General features: G+C 38.4%; 2 protein-coding genes across 3 annotated transcripts in view; both read left to right on the plus strand.

Annotated features, from left to right (window-relative positions):
* Window positions 1–521: 521 nt before the first annotated feature.
* LOC120526237 (lysine-specific demethylase 9) lies at window positions 522–18,315 on the plus strand. Its single transcript, XM_039749300.1, has 7 exons — window positions 522–954; window positions 8,658–9,310; window positions 11,738–11,875; window positions 12,030–12,172; window positions 12,274–12,441; window positions 12,539–12,647; window positions 16,919–18,315. Exons 1-7 carry the CDS (start codon window positions 549–551, stop codon window positions 17,369–17,371), a joined length of 2,070 nt encoding a protein of 689 aa, XP_039605234.1. The 5' UTR covers window positions 522–548; the 3' UTR covers window positions 17,372–18,315.
* Window positions 18,316–18,626: 311 nt separating this feature from the next.
* LOC120526238 (protein PHTF1-like) overlaps window positions 18,627–23,760 on the plus strand; it is a 96,287-nt gene continuing 91,153 nt past the window's right edge. The window contains exon 1 of one of the 2 annotated variants that reach the window (XM_039749302.1): window positions 18,627–18,742. The gene's annotated coding sequence lies outside the window, so the exon portion shown is untranslated. The remainder of the gene's footprint in view (window positions 18,743–23,760) is intronic. The other variant, XM_039749301.1, reaches the window with a different exon arrangement.

Raw genomic sequence — 23,760 nt, forward strand, 5'->3', positions numbered from 1 at the left:
TAATATTTAATAATGAACGGCGCTGTAAAGCATTTCGGTTTTATTTATGTCTTGCAATAAAAACAGCAAAACTTATTTTTATTTTATGAAAAACAATACTGATAAAGGGAATACTCAGTTTAAGTACTCACCTTGTTTCTTGTGAAATTGCATTAAAAGTACATTATTTTTTAAATCTACTGATGTTCACATATGAGTAATATGTCTGTCCTTATTTGATTTCTTTCTTTTAAGTTTCTTTCCATGGTACAGATCCATGTCATTCCTTTCACTATCAGCGCACTAGAGGCCTCGCATAGCAAATAAAATGTAAACCCATGACGTCAGGAGCCAAAGAAAACTGCGTGCTTTCACGCACGCTTCACCCTCGCGTAACTGCAACTCCCATGTTTACCCTTGACACCGCTAGAACTACAACTCCCATCCAGTGTGCGTTAAAACGCGTGCGTAGTAAATACAGTCGAATCCATGAACTACAGGTCCCAGCTGCACCTGTAGGGGAGCGCTTGCGCGATCAGCATGTGGAGCCATTTAAATCAATTTCCAAAATGGCGGCACAGGTCGGGTTGGTTAGAGTCCTCAAAGTGGAAGAAAAACAGAAGGACAATTCTGAGAAGCTGAACCGGGAGAAGAAGAGAAAAAAGAAGCGAGAGTGCTCACCGTCCATCGTTAAAAAAGAAAAGAGAATCAAAGTGCACCATCACGAACAGCACCGTGATGGTTACGGTGCAGCGCACCACCACTGCGCAGACAAGGAATCACTTCGCACGGCCACTACGGGAGCTCCGGCCGCCGTTATTCCGCTCATTGCACCTGGTCTCTTTACCTTTTCTCCACTGAAGCTTCCGAAAGTAAAGGGGCATGACGACAAAGAGAAGCGCGAACATAGTCGGGATAAAGAACGGAAACGTCGACCAAAGAAGGAAAACACCGATGGAGATGTTGTTATTAAAGGTGAGCTGCGGACCGAACCGGGAGACGATTGGTAACGGAATGGCGAGGGGAGATATAAAAAAGGGAAGTCTGAGCTACAGGGCGGAGAACAGAAAGAGACAGCTGTATATTAACGGGTGGGATTTATAGATGGGGAGTGGTCTGTTAAAGGGGTACTGCACTAGAGAGTTGTAAGGTACGTGGAGGTAGCCGAGGAGTCATAGGTAAAGGTGTTTTAGTGCAAAGGTTTTTAATGAATTTGACTATGGGCCTTGGCAACAACTGTACACCGATGCAAACCTGTGTTGGAAAAATGGGTTATGAATTAGGCTACACGGGGGCGTGACCCAGTCGTATACACCGATGTGCAAAGTGGAATGCTGCTTGTGTATTTTGATTTGTTAGTTTGGGTACAAGATAACTTCTTGTGCATGTCAGTGCCGTCTACCATATTGTACCAATAAGTGTGTTTTGGCTGAACCATGGGCCGATAGTAAATGTAAGCAAAAAGAGGATGGAAAGCGTTTATGCTTCCAAAGCTAGTTTTTTTTGGGCGGCCTGCATTTATACAAGACAAACCATTTTGTTTTTCTCAAGGGCTTGTATGTTGGTCGGACATGCAAGTGAAAATTTCATTGTATTCTGGACATGTGACGGCGCTACTACAACTTTGTGATATACACGCGTTTACTTCCTTCGCCGATCTCTCTCATTTCATCAGTTCTTTTGGTGCTGTTTATGGAGTTTTAATCCAGTTTCCTCAGAATAGTCTGAAATACAATTTCAATGTATTACGCCGTGCCACTCCATTAGTCACGTGCATTTTAAAGGAATTTATTTACTAATATATACGATTTTTTTATAGTATCCTTTATAGTGCACACATCGCTTTTCAAAAGCAAAAAAGAAATGTATTAAAATGGAAGGAAAAAAAACTCAAATACAAGATCACTTATTCAGTAATTGTTAATTAGGTTGACGCCTCCACACATGGTTTGCATGTTCTCCCTGTGCACCCATAAGTTTCCTCCCGCAGTTTAGATGGATTGGTGATTGTTATATTGGCCCTAGTGTGTGTGTGTCTATGTGTATATCCTCTGGTATTGTTTCTGCCTTGTGCCCAATGCTTTCTGGGATAGGTTCTGTCAGCCCCACTAAATGCTCAGGATAAAGCGAGCTGATAGATGGAATTTATGTGTCATTTGACAGGAAATGCGTAGATGATAATAATGTGTGAGCAGATAACCATTGCAATGGAAATATATAATATCAAGCATTGAATCATTTATTTGCACGTTCACTCTTCCGTTTGTTTTTGCATTTCTTTCTCACCTGAGTGTTTTTGTTTATTGTTGTGTGTTTGTGTGTGTCGTTGTGTATTCTTTTTTTATTGCTGGAGGACTCGCAAAATTAAGATTTTTCATTGTACTGAATATGCACGACAAAGTTGAAGTTTCCACCTTTCAGTATCACAGTTTAAATACATTGTTGTTGTTCCTGTTGAGATGTCTGATAGCTATTCATTAATTAACTGTACCCACCATGGTCAAAAAAAATTTTTTTTGGATGGTTAATGCTGAAGAGTGAGAAGCCATTCTAATAACTTTTATTCATAAAATGTGACTTTGTAGAGCAGAACTAATCTACAGTGTTTTAATTATTTAAACATATTTATTTTGATGAAACAAATCATTGACACAACTAACTAATCCTTTCATAGGTGGTGACACTTGTGTGACCATGAGCAAGTCATTTCACCTACTTTGAAAAGTGAAAATGAAATGTTGCCAATTTTATCACTCAAAAATGATAAAGATGTTAGCCAAATAATAAGTAACAATAATAATATGGATGTCTTCATTAGTCGAATCAAGGAATACTCTTGAGTATACGACTAACTGTCTGACCAGTTTTACTGCCACATTCGTTCATCCATCCTCTTTCACACAAGGCTTAGGCCAGGAGCATTGGATACAAAGCCAGAGTCCGCTGTAGATAGATGGATTGTACTTTATTTGTCCTCAGATAGAAATTTTGCCTTTTACAGAAGCTCAATAAATAAGTAAAAGTTATTATATTTATATTATAACAAACAACAACCACTCCCACAAATAAACACTAGAATAACTAAAAGGAAAAAAGTCTGACTTGGCTAAAGGTAAAAGGAACAGTAACAGTGTGCCGTTAAAATGGCGTATTGTTGGTATGAACGAGCCCCAGTAGTGTTTGCTGAATAATTCATTGGCTGAAAGTACTTAAAGCTAGTGGTTCAGAGAGAGGATGCACAGCATTGTTTATAATGGCACTCCGTTTTGTCTACATTTTCTCCTTTGCTACGACCTCCAGGGAGTTTAGAGTGTGTCCCGTAACTAAGTCCTCTTTTTTTAATCGGCTTGTTGATTCAGTGGCGTTCTATTGATGTGATGATACCAGCCCAGCACACCACAGTGTAGAAAACTGCAGTGGCCATCACAGAGTTGTAAAACATATCAAGGATGTCACTACCCACATTAAAGTAGCACAGTCGTTTAAGAAAAAAAAACGTCTGCTTTGCTCATTCTTATTTAGTTCCTTTGTGTTAAGAGACTAGTCCAGCTTGTCATTGATTTGGGTCCCCAAGTACTTCACATTCACTCCCTGAAGAGTGACTGGACAGAGAGGTTAAGTGCAGCAAAAGTCCACCGTTTTTCTGAAGTTAGGCTGCAGACATTTTTCTGCACCAAGAAACAAAGTTCACCACCTGACTCCTCTACTCTGTCTCATCCCCACCTATCAATACACCCAATTAGTGCAGAATCGTCAGAGAATATCTCTAAGTGATATATGTGACCTGGTATTATACTTAATATCCATCACAGAGCACACAATCAGACTCGCACCCACACCTGGCTGATTTTCCAGTTGCTAGTCATTTTAACCTGTGTGCACTTGGAATATAGGAGGAAAATCTCCCACATGCACAGAGAGAACGTGCAGACTCCATACAGACACTGCCTGAGGCGAAGGTCACATTCAGTCTGCTGTGGCTGTGAGTTAGTAACCACCGCACTTATGTTCACCCATACAGTATGAAAATCTCCTTACTTTCAACAAGAGGAATATTAGTTCAGTTATCCCACTGTAATTTAGGAAAGGTTTTGCAAATCTTTTCCCAAACCATAATCAATTATATATGCAGCTTTAACTTTAAAGAAAATTGCATTAAGTCTACTGTTTGTCAGACTATGCTTTAGGTTACCGTTCTACTTTATAATTACAATAAGTATTTTTAATATAGTTAATAATAAGTAAAATTAGAAAGTTGCTTTAAGCCAAGTGTGGTTGAGAGCCGTGCAATTTATTTTCTACTCTTTCCTTTGAATGTTTAATTCTAGATTACTTACTGAATAATTTTTGTCGCCTTTATCATTTCTGCTAATCATCTTCAATGTAATAAATAGGTCTTCTAAGGAATTTTAACAGAATTACATATCGTATATTTAAACTATTATACAAGTTTCTGCAAGTTTATAGTTTGTGTCCTTTTGCTATAGAAAATTTGTTTCTGTTGTTTTTAAGCAGGTTTTGATTGTTACGTTTACTGTAGTTATGATTTAGATGTACATGTGCAGCTTTATGATACCATGTTGTTTATTATTTGAAAGTAAAAATTATAAAATATATGATTCACATTTTTGGTTAAAGAAAAATAAACTTTAACCAAACAAAACTTTTATTTGAGAAAAAAAAAAAGTTTCTGAAAAGTGTAATGGATATGATCAGTAAACTCGGTAAATATCATAAACACCAAGAGGATGTTAGAGCTTTTTATAATAATGCAGTAACAGGAAGTGACTGTTGCAGTGCATCTATCGGCCATTCTTTTATGTTTTGCAAATAATAGTAAGAGCATTTCTTTGGTTATTCTTAATTATTTTGACTAAAGTGCAAAGCAATGTATAAAATAATTGATTGGTGGGCAGGATCTCTGTTTACTGAGAAGTAAAACTGCAGTGTCATTGATCCATTCATATTTTATAAGAGATATATTTTTGGAGAATTGTATCAGACTGTAAGATTAATGATGTATCAAATTTTTACCAATATTGAGTAAGCCTACTGAATGAAAATTCAAACTTAAAAAACTCATACTTATTTGTCTTAAAATTTGGGTCCTAGGCAAAGGTAACCTCATTTCTGAAATCACTTTAAAGAAGTTCAGATTCATGGTTATCATCACTTCTCCTATCCTGAGGCCAGACCATCATGATCACATTAGACTGAGATCCGGTCTGCCCATAGCAAGTCCTACTGGGGGATACACCTACGTTGCCATGCAGAAAGCCCCACTGTGTTGGACATGCTTTAGATAAAGTGACTGAGCTAAAGATCTATAACTTCAACAGAACATGTCTTTTTTTTTTGTTGTTACGGCAGTAAAACAAGTTCATGCATCAGATACTTAGAATTTTTTTAGGGTTCTATTTAATGTAAAATCTTGGGTATAATGTAATACTTAGACATTTTGTTGCTATTTGGAAAGTATAATGGCTGATCCATAAAGCCCTAATTCTCCACCTCAAGAAATCAATAGTCCTGTCCCTAAAGAATCAATTTCGTCATTTCTTTGATATTTTTAACCAGCAGATTTCACTTGCTTCAAGGTTCCATTGCAATTCATACATTTAGAGATCTGTAAAGATATGCATTATTACAGTATGCCTTCTGCAGGTAAGATACTCTTATTCATGCATGCCTATATCCGATGGCTCCAATTAAGGGTTACGTGGCAGAATTTAGAACAAAACCGAATCAGCCCTGGCCTGAATACTAATCTTCTGCAGAGCGTAATTGCCTACATACCCACAGTCACCTATACAGGACTAGTTTAGAGTTGCCATTGATACTAACCTTTAGGATTTGAGAGGAATCTGGAGTACCCAATGAAAACACATTTAGACACATCACGTACAAATTCCATACAGATGAGAAGGATAGTCTCTGAAAATAGCGTACATAAAAAAAAAAAAAATTCAATGGAGATACAGGATATTGTGCTTGCAAAACACTAATAGAGCCTTGCCTGTCTAATTTAAATTGCTAACATGATGTTATTGTGGCGTTATCCATAAATGTCATGTTAAAATGTGACAGCTTAATGCGCAAAATAGAATTGTGTATTTAATTACTTGAGAATACAGAGTCTCTTTTATTTATTTTTTTTTCCAAGTGCCTTGGGAGAATGTGTTGTTGCATCTTATGTTATCATCCATTTTCACTGCTCTTGCCCATGGACTGGACTTATGATGACAGCCACAGCAACTTGCATCACATTACATGACTTCTAGTTGAAAGGGATGCCAGTTTTGACAACTGCAGTTGCTGTTCTTGTTGCTTTAGGATGTCTGATTACATGACTACGAATCGCAGGGGATGGCAAATTACTTGATTCCGTGACGACTTTCCAGCACAGTTACACATTTAAAAAGTCTGACTAGCTTGACACTTTTTCTGACAGCTAATAATGTGCTTCCTGACCGCTGGTATTGTATGAAAGCTTTATGGTCTCTACCTTTTTTTTTTTAAGTAATAACTAGGGGGCTTCGCACCCTGCTCGCTTTGCTCGCCAACCCTCCTGTCCTGTGCTATGCGCCAGCCACTTCGCGTCTCTGCCACTTGCATACGTGGATTTCCCTTTAACCGAACAACAAAACTTCATTCTCGTGGATACGCCTCTTCATTGGGAAGAAACACTACTTTTCCCTGATGGCAACACAAATGAGACAATCTACAAGTCTCAGACTTAAAGTTTAAATCCGAACAATATATCCGATCTCTTTTTGCTCTACCAAGTAATAATTTCTGTTTGTTTGCGCTAATGCGATCTTTACTATCATTTTTTGAGACTTTCAAATTTTAGTACTTATGTCTAACCTGCTCTGCATGTTTATCGCGTCAACGTTTTTGAATTCTTTACAATGTTCCACTTTGTCATCTACTTTTTGTCTTTTATTTCCGGCCCCAGGCGTGGTTAAATCTCTTGGCACAAAGTCTTGTCTCACGGGATGTGAAAGTATCTCTCTGAAAAAGTCACGTTTCGTCCCATGCTAAAAAGTCACGTCTCGTGACAGATTTTTTTTTTATTATAATAGAGAGATTTTTCCTGTTCTATCAGTATGTAAAACATGAGACAACAAACAGACAAACATCTGTTCTCTTTTCAAGGTCCAAAACACCTGTGTTCTTCATGACCCTTATCTGCATTATAGGCATTGTACTTGCAGGTGAGTTGCTCATTGGTTCTCAACTCTTGTATACACAAAGGCAGCCCCAGTGATTTAACACAAAATCAAACCTGTTTGATTAAGTTGGAGTAAGCTGCGGACTTGGACTCAGTCACTGGGAATGTCAGACTATGCGACCTTGTGACTGCACCTGAATATCCAAGATTATCTAAATGAAGTCTGCAAGTGTAAATCATTGGAAAAATTGGGTAATACAGAAAGGGGGGACACTGGATATTAAAGTAACCTGGCAAAAAAAGTTCGGCGTGACTCCTAGCATTTTCTGTTCAGAATTTTAGACTGGGACCTTGTCCACCCCCAAAGCAGCGATGAGAACAAAGCGGAATAGGCATACACCTGTCTTTAACCATGGTTATATGACTTGAGCTGTTTATGATGCATGCCATAATGTCACAAGCTGGAAACTTCATACCCGTGCAGCATATTAATTAGGCCTGTAAACCTCCACCAGTTTCCATTCAGCAGCAGTTCCACATGGTGGATTAAAAGCAACACTGGTGCTTTAATATTGAGGTAAATTAAGTCATCACTGTGTGTAGGACACATTCACAGAAATGTATTTACAGATACTGAAAATTGTCAAAGAATCACATAAATATGTATCAATTAAAGAGGGTGTTCTTGCTATTAGTTAGAATTTGATCAACTGAACATTTCAATGCTTGTACTAATATAGTTGTAGGTGATGTGTACAGAGTACAGTAAAATTCCTTTTTATGTTCACACAGCATGCATCATGTTGCACCTTTGTAAGCAATAGCTAACTAAAATACATTATTACTGAAAATTGGATATAAACCTGTGCTTTTGAGCCCACCTGAGTTAATTAAATGGTGTGAGATCCCATTGCTAGTCATATATTGGTACAGGTTTGGTGTCTTCCATATCCTTGCTGGTTTGTATTTTTTTTGTCTCCATGTTTATCTTAACTGGTATTTCATAGTGTAAAACTATGACATTGTTGAAAATAAATAAGAGATATCACAGCCTTTGCCATTGGAGGTACTAAGCTTTGCAGACATGAATTTTCATGTTAATATATAATCTCATGTTAATTGAATATATTACATAATATACTTTAAGAAATTTTTGACAAAGGTCCAGTAAGTTTTTGTTAGAATATCTGTGACAATGGCACATCCTACATTTTAAGGCTTTAGGCCTTGGTAGTTGTTACTGGGAATGTAGCTGCTCTACCTTTTGTTTTACTGTGTTTTGACCTTGATGTGTCTGTCCCTTACAGAGTTAGCTGAGCAGTAGATTAAATTAGCGTGACCGCATTTACATGCTGCTCACAGTGTTTAATACTAGGCTGTTATTCCTCAAAGACATTCAGGACCTTTAATGATTGCTTTTATTATTTTTTTTATTTAAGCAGAAAAGCATTGTGTCATGATTTGTACCTCTAGTATGCTCATAAGTCTTTTGCTGTCTGTACAGAGCTACCTGACGAGAATGGCAAAACACAAACAAGCGAGTATCTGGCTAAGAAGATGAAAAAGAAAAAGAAGAAAAGGCACAGAGAGGATCAGAGAGGCATGCGACTTAAGATGTACAATAAAGAGGTGCAAACCATGTGTGCTGGCTTGACATGCTTAACCTCTGACCAGCTTCCTGTGGGTCTAGCAGATGACCTTGCTCTCAAATATCTGAAGGATGAGGAGCTTTGCCAGACGAGGCTGGGCACAGATGAGTATAGAACACCCAACGGGGTACAAATGCCATACCTCTCGCATCATGATCACTGCATTCGCAGCAATTGCTTACGGACAGGCACCAGATATGGACATTTCATTCACGAGGAACAGCAGCCCAATGGTGGAGCTTGTGTGCTTCACGCCTATATGGATGAGCTTTCATTTTTATCCCCTCAAGAAATGGAGAGGTTTGCAGATGAGTTCTTGAGGCTGACATTTTGTGAAAATGAGAAGAAGTCTGCTCGTTATGCTCTGGCAGTTGTTCACGGTGCAGCAGCCTACCTGCCCGATTTTCTTGATTATTTCGCTTTCAACTTCCCAAGCACACCAGTCAAAATGGAACTTCTTGGCAAGAAAGACATCGAGACTACAACCATTGCAAACTTTCACTCTCAGGTATGGCCACTTTTGACATAAGCTGTTCTTTAAGAATTGTATCAAAAAGCAGAACTCTGTTTAATCTGCCTGCATTTCTGTAACCTTTTTGCTAAAATGGTGGGAGGAAAATATATATATATTACAGTAAATATTTGACATACATGTGTATATGTGCACACTTTTGGTGACATTTGAAGTGGTGACATTTTCCTGCTATCTGATTTTTTTCATAAGAGGTAAGAGAACTCGAGTCAAATACCAGAGATAAATGAAATAGATTTATAATAATATTGATGCATTCTTCAGTTATAGTCTCTGTAAGAAACAAGCACTGTTTGTTCTTTGCAGCTATTGCTTTTGGCTTGCACACACTATCGGATATTGAGTAGCTTGTACTGTACAAATATTGCTGTTGCAGGGCACATATGCAGCAAAGAATATTTTAATTGTGGAAAGTCTACAAATTAATTAAATTGTCAGCCAAATGTAATAATGTCTTATGATTAAGAAGAAATAGCTGAAGGCTACAACTGTAGTCTGCTTTTCATGAACAGTATATTCTTCCCAATAAAGTTAGGAAAGCACATGGAGAAGTCACATTAGTTTTATAAATCTCTCCTTAATGTTGATGCTCAAAGTGTACCAATTAGCCCTTTACACATTTAATGCATTGTTTTTTTTTTCCGGAAGGAGTCATCATTCAGCAAACTCTATTCCATTTAACCTAAACAATGGGAGAATCACAAAAGAAGAGCGTCTGTTGCCTTCCTCTGTATTCATATTCTAAACATAAACATTGTTGCCCGAGTTTTAACCGTTTTCCCACTGATGAAATGTAGTAAAGATAATAGATCCAAAAGGTCAACTGAGAGTAAAGACCACATTTATTATACACTGTTGCAGCACATAGTTTGTAGACAGCATTTCAAAATCTGAGGATTATGTAAAGTGTATGTGTGTGTGCTTCCTTAAGACTGATGCTGTGTCTTTTTAACTGGAACAACTTTGGTGTTTGTACTGTAACAGGAATTGGCTTTTGAAAGGGCAAATGCTTGTCTCAGAGTTAATGTGTTGAGAGTCCTTCTCAATGGAACACAACTATATAACAACACCAGTTCCTAGTCTGTTTATACAATTGAATGTAACTGCAGTGTTATTAAATTATTTTTTTTTCTGACTAACATTATGAACCATAAGTTTAAATGCTGCATGTTTGCGTATTTCATGTCAGGAACTTAATAATTCACATGGAACAAACATGGAAAAACTTCTGAAAACAATGCAAAAGTCAATGGTCGCTGGGAAAATCCAAATTTAAATATTGTTATTTTGTAAGATTACATCTAGGTTACCTTGTTTATTCTATATTGCAACATGTTGACCTCTGTTGAAAAGGAGTGTACTAATGTTAAATATAAAAAAAAAAAACCAACAGGTTACCTGAAACTGATAGCATAATGACATAAGAAAGTCCACAGATTTACCTTAGTGGAAGTACAAAAGCAGAATTCACGCCATCCATTATTGGCAAAGTAAAAGAAAGTATATTGGCCCGTTAATGGTTCACTTAACGAATTTAGTGAAAAGGCCTCACTCTTATTACAAAGTTCCACATTTGTGGTACCTCTTGTCTTTCATACATGACACCAAAACAAAGAAATGTTATTGTGACTGTAAACAACAGTTTGAACAAGACAGACAGTTTGTATGCCTAGTTACTTTAAAAAGTATCCAAATGAGAAATTGGGACAACTTGGTTTTTCAGCTAATGGTTTCCTCTTGTTTGTCAAATGTTATGTGTTCTTATGTCCTAAAATCCAAAGAAGAGTAAAAGGGAGGACGTTTAAGGTTAATACAATTTAATTTCTGCCCTTTTAGATTCTTTGTTTAGGTAAATTTGATTCATAAGCTTTAAATAAAGGTAAAAGTGAAACCACACTCTCATTTGTTCATATTCTTGCTGCCATGGCTAAATATCACTGGGACCCATTAGAACCATGAGTAGTATATTATAGTTTAGAAACCATATTACAATACAAGTGTTGTTTTTATCCTTAAAATAAATTTAGTGCAATAAAACAAAGCTTTCTAGCTTCTCGAAAGTTTATGACAAAATACACAATCAGGTGTAAATGGAGTGTGATCCAGAGCAAGACTCTACAGAGCGAAATTGTGAGGACTAGTATCCTCTAGAAATCTCCTTAAAAAAGGGGAAATTGCTGATATGCATATGACTTAAGAAAGCTTTCAGTGTTGGAAAAGGGAATGATTAGCAAGTAACTTTTGTTTTAAAAGCAAATTATGCATCTTAAGGACCCATCTATGGCATAGCAGGGATTAACATATTGTGAGATCAGCGTAATGCAGTTTTATAGGGGTATATGTAAGAGTGAAGGAAAACTGATAGATCTGAGTCTTAAGCTGATCCTTGTCTCTTCTTCTCAGGTTAATCGGACATACTGTTCTGGCACATACAGGGCGGGGCCCATGCGCCAGATCAGTTTAGTTGGGGCAGTGGATGAGGAGGTTGGTGACTATTTTCCTGAGTTTCTGGATATGCTAGAGGAATCTCCATTTCTGAAGGTAAAACACTATCTGTAGTTTGTTTTTTAACTTTACAGTCTTTTTTGCAGAGACATACAATTAACCTGTAGACTGAACATTCAAATCACAGGCAATAAAGCAAATTGTTGGATTTTAGCCCCAACTGTAGATGGTCTTGTGTTTTATGTTTCAGATGACTCTGCCATGGGGTGGTTTGTCAAGCTTGAAACTAAAATGTCGGTCTCAAAGTGATGATGGTCCAATTATGTGGGTGAGACCCGGGGAACAAATGATTCCCACCGCAGACATGCCCAAATCTCCATTTAAAAGACGAAGGTAAAATCTGAGGTTTACATACGAGCATTCTTAATAAGGGAATGATAGTTGAATATTTTGAGTATGTCATTAAAAGGATTTTTATTTTTTTGGCTAAACAGGTCAATGAACGAAATTAAGAATCTACATTACTTGCCCCGTACCAGCGAGCCCCGTGAAGTCTTGTTTGAGGACCGTACTCGAGCTCATGCAGACCATGTGGGTCAGGGTTTTGACTGGCAAAGTACAGCAGCAGTTGGTGTCCTAAAGGCTGTTCAGTTTGGAGAATGGTATGTCTTGACTGTTTGAAGACTGGGAAGCACAGATATTTCCTTATAGCGCAGTGAGAATTTTTAAGCATCATTTTTGATATTTTTTTTGTTCCAGGAGTGATCGACCTCGAATAACCAAAGACGTGGTTTGTTTTCATGCAGAAGATTTCACTGATGTGGTGCAGAGGCTACAGCTTGATTTGTATGAGCCACCTGTTTCTCAGGTAATTTTTAAGCACTCTGTCTGAATACAATTTAAAGTCCACATTAGTTTAGTGTGAGTTTTTAATTTCTGTCCTAGGAACCCTACTGTGGTTTTTGATTTTCTTTCTAATCAATTGTGTACTATAGAAGCCAGGTCATGTTTATGTCTACTCTTATTCTCTTGCATTACAAAATTGTTGAATTTTTGAGCATTTTTTCCAAAAATTGCTTATTCTAATTAAGGGTCACAGATGGTTGAAGTCTGTCCCAGTAGAATTGGGTGTAACATTGCATCCAGCCTGGATATTGCTCAGGCCCAGGCCCACTCTCTCTCTCACCCAGATTTTCACGTATGCACCCGGTGTTTCCAGTCAACTTAAACAACTAGTTTTTGAAATGTGAAAGTGCCTGAAGAAAAGTTGAATATTCAGGGAAAGAACCTGTAACCTCCACCCTGGATTCAAGCTGTGGAGAAACAGTAATAACTGCTGCACCAGCTTTGTATGCTGTATTTCAGTGATTATCGACCATATAAATATTAAAATGTCATTCTTAAGTTGGCACAATAACCAATAAAAATGAATGGAAAGTTAATAAAATAAACTGGGAAATTATTGTGATGCAATATGTTCATCAACACGGAATTAAAAAAGCAGTACAATAGACTGGTGCACAGGTAAACTAAGAATCCCTAAGTATCATATTTGACATGATGCTTTGAAAATATATCAAAGTAAAAACTGCCTTTGAAAACTGGCTGTTTGTACTCTGATTCTGTATTATCTGCTAGATCATAAAGGGAACAGATTGTGTCCAGGGTTGTCGGACCCCTGTAATATAAAAACTTGATGTTAGTGCCATGTATCCATACTCTGGATTGCATTTCTGTTGACTACAGTTGTGTTACCAAGCCAAAGTGAAGACAAAAAATCTTTGTGTTTCAGCAATATAAATTCAAGAGTATGCATTTACTTTGTTATACTGAACAACTCTTCTACCGTTTTTCAGTATAACTATTATGGGGCCAGCCTAGGAGCCTACATTGGTGACAAATCTGTCAGAGTGCCCAGAAGTGACATTATTTTGGAACATAACCTGGATTCGATATAGGAAAGAAAACTTCAAATAAGGCCCTTATTAGGCTGTGATTAGTGTTTATAAGCATTTCATAGGCTTTCATAGTTTTCTTTGGTAATATTATGAAAATTTTCTAAAAGTGACTTAATAAACAAAAATCTGTCTGTGCACCAGAATGGATTATTCCCCCTCACTTTATTTTTTTTAATACTTTAACTGTTACTTTAACATGCATATGCATGTTACAGTTACCTACCCTTTTGTGTCTACTTCACTGTTAATTGTCATTTACCATATGTGGCTAATTAAACAGTAATAATTCAGATTTAGAAATCTTAAAATGTATCTTCAAAATTATGTACAAATAATATAGAGATTAAAATCCATGACACGTTACCTTTCTTTTCCCGGGATTTTCTGCCACAGGACTTCATTTATGTAATTTTAATGAGCTGGAGGCAGTCGCTGTATGTTCCTGTGAATACCAGTCATGTAATTTGACATACCCAGCAACTTGTTACAACCACTATTTGATTCACCCTGACAAAATCAAATAGGCTTGATTTTTGTCTTAAATTGTAAAAAAAAAAAAAAAAGCTGACAGTCAGTACTCACTCAGAATTCCATTGCATATAATGCAACTATGAGGAACACTGATGTTCTGTAACTGAAGCACAGAAGAGAGACTACTCTGTCTGCTGTACAAAATTAGAATGGAGAGAAAAAAAGAAACATTAAGGTTTTGATTATGGCTGATCACTCCATTTTGAAAATCCTCCACACAAGCACCGACTCCATCAGACAACATGTCATTGTCTGTCTAAAAAAAAAAGGGGGGCGAGCTCACAATGCTTTGGAAATGTGAAACTGACCCGGACAATCATTATGATAATATATCATCTAATTTGACGCTGCGATTTCTAGTTGTAGAATTCGGACGCACTCGGATGGCTTGATAAGCAACTTCAATCATCAAGTTTGATATCTCTTCTGATTAGAATTCATGTAATATGACATTGGCTTTAATAAGCTGTTTACTAAAACCTCTTAACTGGAATTTTAAGACTGTTAAAGAGCAGAAATTGGTCATCATGAACAGCAAGGAATGGTTTCTAATTTTCAAATGAATTGAAATGACAATGACCCACAATGTGAAACCAGTCCAACACCAAGGTTAAGAACCATGCTGGTTGAGTTGTTTATAGTATCAATTCACTTTATACACGTTGTAACTATTGTTCAGTAGATTCTGTATCTTTGTTAGAACATGGAATTTTACAAAGAAGAGACCATTCAGTCCATTAAGCCTATTTGTTTAGCTAATAGCTAAGCTGCCCCAACATCTCATCCAGATTCTTCTTAAAGGTTGTTAAGGTTTCCAGTTCAACTCAATGTCTTGGTAGTTTGTTCCAGAATCTCACATCTCTTTATGTTAGACGTGCTAACCTGGCATCAGTTTTAATTGAACTTCCTCTTAATTTCCACTGATGTCCTCAAGTATGTGATTCACCCTTAAGTTGAAAGAATGTTGCTTAGGATCTACTTCATCAATGCCTTTGAGGATTTTACATACCTGGATTAGCTCCCCACAGTTTCTTCTGCTCAAAACTAAGCAGGTTCAATTCTCTGAATTTGTCTGTCATTAAGTTCTGAGATGCACTTGGTTTCTCTCTTCTGCACAGCTTCAAGTGCTGCTGTGTCTGTCTTGTAGTGTGGTGACCAGAATTGCACACAGTACTCCAGGTGTGGTTATATAGTTTGAGCATAACATCCCTTGACTTAAATCCAAAAGTTTTTATAATATAAATGAACATTTTATTTGCCTTTTTAATTACTTCTCCGCATTGCTTAGTTGATAAAAAATGTTGTGTCAACATGCGAGTGATGTTCAAAAAGTTTCTGCACTTTTTGATTTTATTTATTTATTTATTTTTTAACTCTATTAAGAATTTCATATTGAGTGCATGTCTCTCATTTAAAATTGTCCAAAATGTTTCCAGGGTAAGATTCAACCTGCGAACGCTGCAATCAAGTTCCATCGTCTTTGGGCCACATGTTTTTTGCCTGCACCAAATTAACATCATTCTGGACAAAAAAATGTAAATGCCTTTCAGACAGCCTTGGGGTCACAATCCCTCCTAACCCACTAACAGCTGTGTCTGGCATACTTCCAGATGGGCTTAAAGTGGAGAAGGACAAACAAACTGTGATTGCCTTTACTACGGTATTGGCACGTAGACTTATCTTGCTCAGCTGGAAGAATCCTAACTCACCTCTGTTAAGCCAGTGGGTAACTGGTGTTTTATACTATTTGAAATTGGAAAAAATCACATTCTCACTTAGAGGATCTGTACAAAACATTTTGAAAACCTGGCAGGATCTAATCAATAACATTTTAGAATACGCATTTAACTTGAGGAAATGGATTCTCTCCCCTCCTTTTCTATTCATTTCTTTATTAACATATTTTTACTGTTATTGAAGTGCTACTCTGCTGACCTAGCTCTTTCTCATAGGTGGGGGTCTATTTGTTTCAAACCAGTTTTATTAAACTTGACTTGTACTTATGGAATGTTTTTTTATTTTAATTAAATTTATAAAAAAAGAATTTCAAAAACAAATTACATCACTTTTCTACATAGTTGTCTTAGTTTGCGATGCAATTTTCCCAGTGTTTTAATGTCCAATTACTACTCCTGCCTTCACCGTTTCCAACAAAAATATTAAAGTGTGAAAACTTTTTCAATGTCCCTCATATACCTGTAAATACTTTTCCGAACTTTGTGGTAATACCCAATACAAAAGACACTATATAAAAACTCTCTTCCCTCTGTGAATGTGTTTCTGTTAATGTTCATTGACACATCCATTATCCAACCCGCTATATCTTAACTGCAGGGTCATGGGGGTCTGCTGAAGGCAATCCCTGCCAACACAGGGCACAAGGCAGGAAACAAACACCGGGCAGGGTGCACACCCACTAGGGACAATTTGGGATCGCCAATGCACCTAACCTGAATGTCTTTGGACTGTGGGAGGAAACCCACACAGACATGGGGAGAACATGCAAACTCCCGGGTCTCCTAACTGCGAGGCAGCAGCACTACCCACTGCACCACCATGCCGACCCTTCTGTTAGTGTTCCTGTTCTAAATGTTTAAGATTGTTTTTATATACTTTCCATGTCCTAAAAGCACTTTTTTTCCCTTTTCAGTGTGTTCAGTGGGTAGATGACGCAAAGCTAAACCAGCTCCGAAGAGAAGGCATTCGCTATGCCAGGATCCAGCTGTGTGACGACGACATTTATTTCATTCCCCGCAATGTCATCCATCAGTTTAAAACCGTGTCGGCAGTGTGCAGCTTAGCCTGGCATATAAGGCTAAAGCAGTACCACCCTGAAAGTGAAACGGCACCCCACTGTTCAGAGTGCAGCACCCCTTCAGAGACTGATGCCAAAGTGTTAAGGCCCGTGTCCGTATCGGAGCCCAATGCGACAGACAAGAGAGACCTGCCACCTGCACCAAAATCACCAGCACAGCAAACGGTCAGCCCAGTACAGCCGAAGTCAGCGGTGCAGGCCTCCCACCAGTCAATGCCAAGTGTGGCCCTGAAGACGGTGCCTTCTCTTCATTTGGACTCTCAATCAGACCACTTCACAGCACTCTAATGTCTTTTGGGCTGGAAGTGGAAGTTTTTTTATAGGGGTATAGTGGAATAACACCATTCCGCCGTGGAAAATAGGAGATTATGACCCTGTTTACATAGATAAACATTTTGTAATACCGTAAGGTGTAAACTAAGATGTGTTCTCCTCATTATGGTAAAAATCTGCTATGGCACATGGAGGTGACTGTGTTCAGTACCAGGTGAAGGAGTGGACTCTTCACCACTCTTGACTGACTGTACCAGTAATGAAGTTAAGACTGTATCAGATGAACCTCGTTGATGCTCCTTGGTGCCTCTTTTACATTTTGACATCGGATGTTGTTCCAGACCACAGCTTTAACCATCAGGCTGCATTTGAACAGTGAGAGCATAAGGAGGCAAGCCAGGAATGAAAAACTGTTTACCTGTCTGAACAGGGTCTTTGGGAAGACAAGAGCACTTAACAGAAATAATAGGAAAGGGAAGTCAATAAAGAATTTTATTCTTCCTGGGTGTTTGAAATAAATCTACACACTTTTCTGCCTTTTTACATAAATGTATAAAGATTTCTTTTTAATTTCCTACAGCTTTAAGATAGGCATCACCCAGTATAGAAAACAAGCCAGCCGATCTTAATCTCGATTTTCAGTGTAGTATTTGACTTTTTTATTGTTTCCAATTGTTTGTGAGTTTTCAAATATTTGCTTAGCAAACTAATAGCTAGGTGTGGCAGACTATGGACTTGCAGTAGGTGTGCATGCCACTATTGTGGCAAACTCTCTAGCAAGCCAGAAAATCATCTTTCCGGATCTGTGTCTCTTCGGAAGGTGAGCAGCTGGCCACATGGACATCCAGGTTTCATTTCAAATGATATGTCTCCTCTCTTTGTACTCTTCCACTATTTAAATCTGTTAGATGTATTTATTACAAAAAAAGAAATAAAGACCAATCATGTTTTCTGCTTGAGCCTGTTGCACGCCCACCCACCACAGCTAGCAGCTTAGATATTTATAGCACAATAGCCCAGATAATGTCTGATTACGATAACTGATGTCCCCGGTGTTTAAAGCACAGCCGAACCCCGTCCTTCCTGCCCTCAGTCCGTGCATATTAAAAACCAACAAGTAGACGTCTGTGAAGCCGACGCGAGTAGGCGGAGTTCCACGGCTTTCCGAGTGCTGTATATTCGAGAGTAGGCGTTAACGAAAGTAAACGGTCCTACCAGTTACGCGAGCGGGCACACCGAAGCTCGTGCTGTCACAGCGCAGAGGCAGAACTCCTCGGAGGGGGCGTGGCAACCCGGAAGAAGGAAGTAGAGCGAGACTTGTACGCGCGCCCCCTATTACGCGTGTGTCTTCCCTGTCGATGCGGGTCCACACAACCCTCCGACACGGTAAGTAGAAGACGCCTGAAATTTGGTTTGAGTATTTGTAACAGAAATATTACCAAATTGATAAGGTAAACCGAGTTTTGACCTGCATATCTCTATTATTTATACAACACTAAGATGCTTCTAACTGGGAAGGGAAAGGCAAAGTGTCAAAAGTGTTAACCAGAACGTTATGCTTGCTATATGAAACATTTAGGTGAGCAGGGAGTCCGTGTCCGGATAGGACAAAAACATTACACTTTATTTCCTGGTAGCATAGTGTTTAGGAATTTCTTCTGGTGTCCCATTCCTGCACTAAGAGGGCACATAAAACTAACATGATATACAATACTTGACACCATCACAACATTACGGTAGTAGTGAAAAAGTATATTGCACAAAACATTTTTAAGCAGTAAAGTAGATTTGCACCCACCCCCCCTAATAATATGATAAGTCCTTTTTAAAATACAGTAAATATACTGTATAAGGAATGGAGGAGTGTAGAAATAAGGAAACGACAGATGCATCAGATGCCGTAGTAACGGTACTAGTAAAGAAACTTTATATTTCTAGTAGTTCTTGCCTTTAGTTTCCTTGATGGTCATAACTGAAAGAGTTGGCTGCCTGGGTGAGTGTAGTCTTTGATCATATTTCCAGAACGTTTCCTGACCTGTAATGTATACAGGACCTTAATGGAGTCCAATTTCAGGCATACAGTCTTTTCTGTTGTCCGAATAACACGCTGCAGTTTATGTTTCAAGTGAGCAGGTGGAGAAAATAAGGATGGCTTTCAAATAATAATAATACATTTTATTTATTCGTAGGCGCCTTTCTAAATACTCAAGGACACCGAACAATAGATGAAAAACATTATAAACAAAACTAAAATACAAAATTTAAAAGCAGACAGAGCAATTGTAGTGAAAGTGAAAAAGCAGTCTTAAACAGATGAGTTTTAAGTTTAGGTTTGAAAACTGAGAATGATCCAATATTTCTAAGCTCAGATGGTAGTGAGTTCCAGAGATGGGGAGCAGAGCAACGGAATGCTATAACTCCCCATGGTGGTAAGACGGACAAAGGGGTCAGTCAGGTGGATGGAGGTAGAGGATTTAAGGGTGCAGGAGGGAATGGCAACATGGAGGAGGTCGGACAGGTATGGAAGGGCAAGGTTGTGGATAACCTTAAAAGTTAACCGAAGAATTTTGAATTGAATGGAAGCCAGAGAAGCTGCTGCAAGACTGGAGTGACATGGTGAATAGAGGAGGTTCTAGTAATGATGTGGGCAGCTGAATTCTGGTCCACTTGAAGCTTATAAAGAGATTTGTGAGAAAGACCAAAAAAAAGCTCTGTGAAACTGTACCAGCTCTGGTATGGACCGGTTCAATTTTTATAAGTTGCTGATGGGCTTTTTTGATTAGAGCTGGCATGTTTAATTCCCAGTTCAGACTGTAAATGATAGCTGTGCCAAGAAATTTGAATGATTATACCAGGTCCACAGTGACATTGTTTATAACTAGGTGAGGAGTGCCTCTTAAATTCCATAATCATTTCCATTCTTTTCAAGGTATTCAAATTAAGATTGTTGCGAGCAGCTATCAACCTCCTTCTGACATGGCATCTCTTTCGCATTTTAATCATTCCAGTCAGGGTGGTGTCATCAGTAGACTTCAGCAGTTTAACAGATGGGACACCGAAGGTGCAATCCTTAGAGCAGAGAAAGAAAATAAAGAGGAGGCAGAACACAGCAGTGAGGGGACCCTGTTACTCAGGATCATAGACCCCTGCCTGATAGTCACCCCTCTTCACTGCCTGACGTCTGTTACTTAGAAAAGTACGAGATCCAGAGACATGTGTCATAGTCTCCATTAATGCTAAGAAGTTTGCTATGGAGAAGCTCGGGTATCAATTGTATTGTTGGTGCAAGGAACAAATCACACAGGAGGAGGGCCCAATATGTTACTTGAGTGCATAGGGGCTGGCAAGCTCATTCTTGTGAGGGAGGGTCGCCGGAGGCGTGTTTTACTGGCAAAGTGGCCGTCGTGCATTTCTTTTCAAGTATCATCCTTTATCAGAGTTTTGACCCTCATGTGTCATCATTATTCATTTCTCTGCCAGCCACTTTATGAGGCTCTAGTTGACCATCGAACTTGCCTGCTCTCTCATTTAGTTTTCCTTCCAGAATGATTACCATTATGCTCCCTACTGAACCTCTTATGGTACGGCCAGCCCAGCAAATGAAATTTTCCTTCTAACTAGGTCTTTACGTAGAGGCATTTTGATGCAAGCCTTCTTCAGTACTTTAGTTTGTAACTTCTTTAGCAGTTACCCGTAGTACAGTTATTTGATCATTGCTATCCTCACGTGCACGTTTCACATCCATAACACACTCATGAGAATACATAACACTAAATGGTCTCTTCGTCAAGTCCATATTTATGTCTCCTCTCACGAATTCCTTTTGTTTCTGAAAGACATCCTTGTCCCTTCTAGTTCTTGTTATTACGTCCTTTTCACATAGACTACATTTCGTAATCCAGCATCCAAGTGCTACCAGTTCCAGATGTATTCCATTTGTTATTATGTTGCGGCAGTGTTCCATTCGTTTGGTGATTACCATAACTTTGGTTTTCTTCAAGTTGAGTTCCACTTGATATCCCTCCGGTATTATCCTCTTTATATTCTGCCATAGATTCTTTATATTTTCTGCCAGTAGGGTGGCATCATCTACATACCTTACTTTGTTTATGTTATGTCCATCTATGTTTCATCTATTTATCCTTTTCAATGTCTCAATCAGCATGAATTCACTGTACAAGATTGAAAGGTTTCACTGATAATTATGCATCCTTATCTGACACCTCTTCCAATTTTAATGAGAAGCAGTACACCTTGTTTGGTTTGAACACATGCGTTCAGTCCATGTTCTCTATGAGTCTTCATCTGCAAAACAGTACACTATTAGGAAAAAAAGCTCATAATAGAAAATGTCTATATAATACAGAGAGCAAGACATCTAGTAATCTTCTTTCGGCTGCTCCTGTTAGAAGTCACCATTTTTCCATAACTTCCTGTCTTCTTCATCTTGCTCTGTCACACCCATCACCTTCATGTCCTCTCTCACCACATCCATAAACCTTCTCTTAGGCCTGTCTCTTTTCCTCTTTCCTGGCAGATCGATCCTTAGCATCCTTCTCCCAATATACCCAGCATCTCTCCTCTGTACATGTCCAAACCAACGCAATCTCGCGCCTCTCTGACTCTGTCTCCCAACTATTCAACCTGAGCTGACCCTCTAATGTACTCATTTCTAATCCTCTCCATCTAGTAATAAATAATAATATTTAATTGTATTTATATACCACGGTTGTAACCTACTTAAAGTGCATTACATAGACTGTAGGGAACCACTTCAACAACCATCAATGTGTAGCATCCACCTGGATAATGAAATGATGGCCATGCACCACACATTAGCTAATAGGTGGTGAAAGGGTGCAAAAGATCGTTAGCCTATAAGGGACTGAGGATTATTAGGAGGCCAGTATGGACATGGCAGTAAAGATGCCCAAGTATCTTTTATGACCACAGAGAGTCAGGACCTCACCTTTACGCCTCATACGAAGGACTATTACAATTTTTACAGCAAACTGTCCCTGTCACTGTTCGTGGGTATTGGGATCCACACACAGATCACAGAGTAAGTGCCCCAGTTGGCTCCACCAGCTACTCTTTCATTAGCAACCCAGGCTTTTCCCAGATGGTCTCATATTCAAGTGCTGGCTGGGCCCAAATATGCATAGCTTCAGGTGGATTACCTGTTCTAAAGTGCAGGTGGTATTGCTGCTCGCTAGTAGATTATTAGAAAATAGGATATCTGTTATAGGAATACATTAATGTAGTGAGAAGTCAAGCAAAATGACACCTTTTATTAGCTAACTATCTATACTGTAATCTATAATGGCTAACACGGTACAACACCCTAGTACTACTAAATACATTCATGTTAAGACAACAGACTGCCTGTGGGCAGTAAATCCATACATATACACGTACTGTGTATATTCACACAGACGGAGAACAGGTACAAGAATGCACTCAGGATGTTGGATCCTTAAAGTAGCAGCAGCTACAGGCTGGACTGAGTTAGTAACACAGAGGAAGTACAGTATATACCAGGGATCTGAAACTCCAGTCCTGGAGGGCCGCAGTGGCTGCAGGTTTTCATTTTAACCCGTTTCTTATTTAGTGATCTTGCTTTTTCTGCTAATTTTACTTCTTTTGAATTATTTTTCATTTACTTGCTCTAGAAGACTCAGACCCCTTAATTGTTTCTTGTTCTTTAATTAGCAGCCAAACAATTATGAGATACAAAATGTGCCAAAACATGACCCACAACCTGTGTCCATCATACAATATCTGAAAATAAAAAGGGTTGAGGTCTCAGGAATGTTTATTTGCTGAGTTCCCCAAAAAATTTTACCAGAGCTCTTAGAAAAGTAAAGAAAAAAAATCAACAACTTTGAAAATGTCTGCTATTACACAATGAGAGCAGCAACAGGCCATAGAATTAAAGAACGGGTTTATTTAACAGCAAGAATCAGCGTGTGATTAAGCAATTGGTTGGAGTTTGAGGCCCTGACTTTGTTGGCTCACTCACTTTACATTTCATTTCTGTTTAAAATAAAAAGTGAAGCAATTCAGAGGAACGATGAAGAACTTCTGGGGAACAAGTGTTAAAAAAACATATCAATTGAAATTAATTCAGAAGTAGTTCATTAGTAGCAAAAACTGGTCACTAATTAAGAAATGCTAAAATGAAAACCTGCAGCCACTGTAGCCCTCAGGACTTGAGTTTCAGATCCCTGGTTTATACTGTAGAAAGAGTTATGTTCATGTTAATGTGGGTAATAACATGCATTTACTTGTTCTATAACTCTGTGAAGGTCAGTGTGATTTTCTAAATTGTGGTGTACTGGGCTGGTAAAAAATCACTTTAAGAGAGACCCACCAAATCAGAAAGCTTAGAAGGCAGGCTCAGT

This window comes from Polypterus senegalus, chromosome 3 (genome assembly GCF_016835505.1).
Source record: "Polypterus senegalus isolate Bchr_013 chromosome 3, ASM1683550v1, whole genome shotgun sequence".
Lineage (NCBI taxonomy): Eukaryota > Metazoa > Chordata > Cladistia > Polypteriformes > Polypteridae > Polypterus > Polypterus senegalus.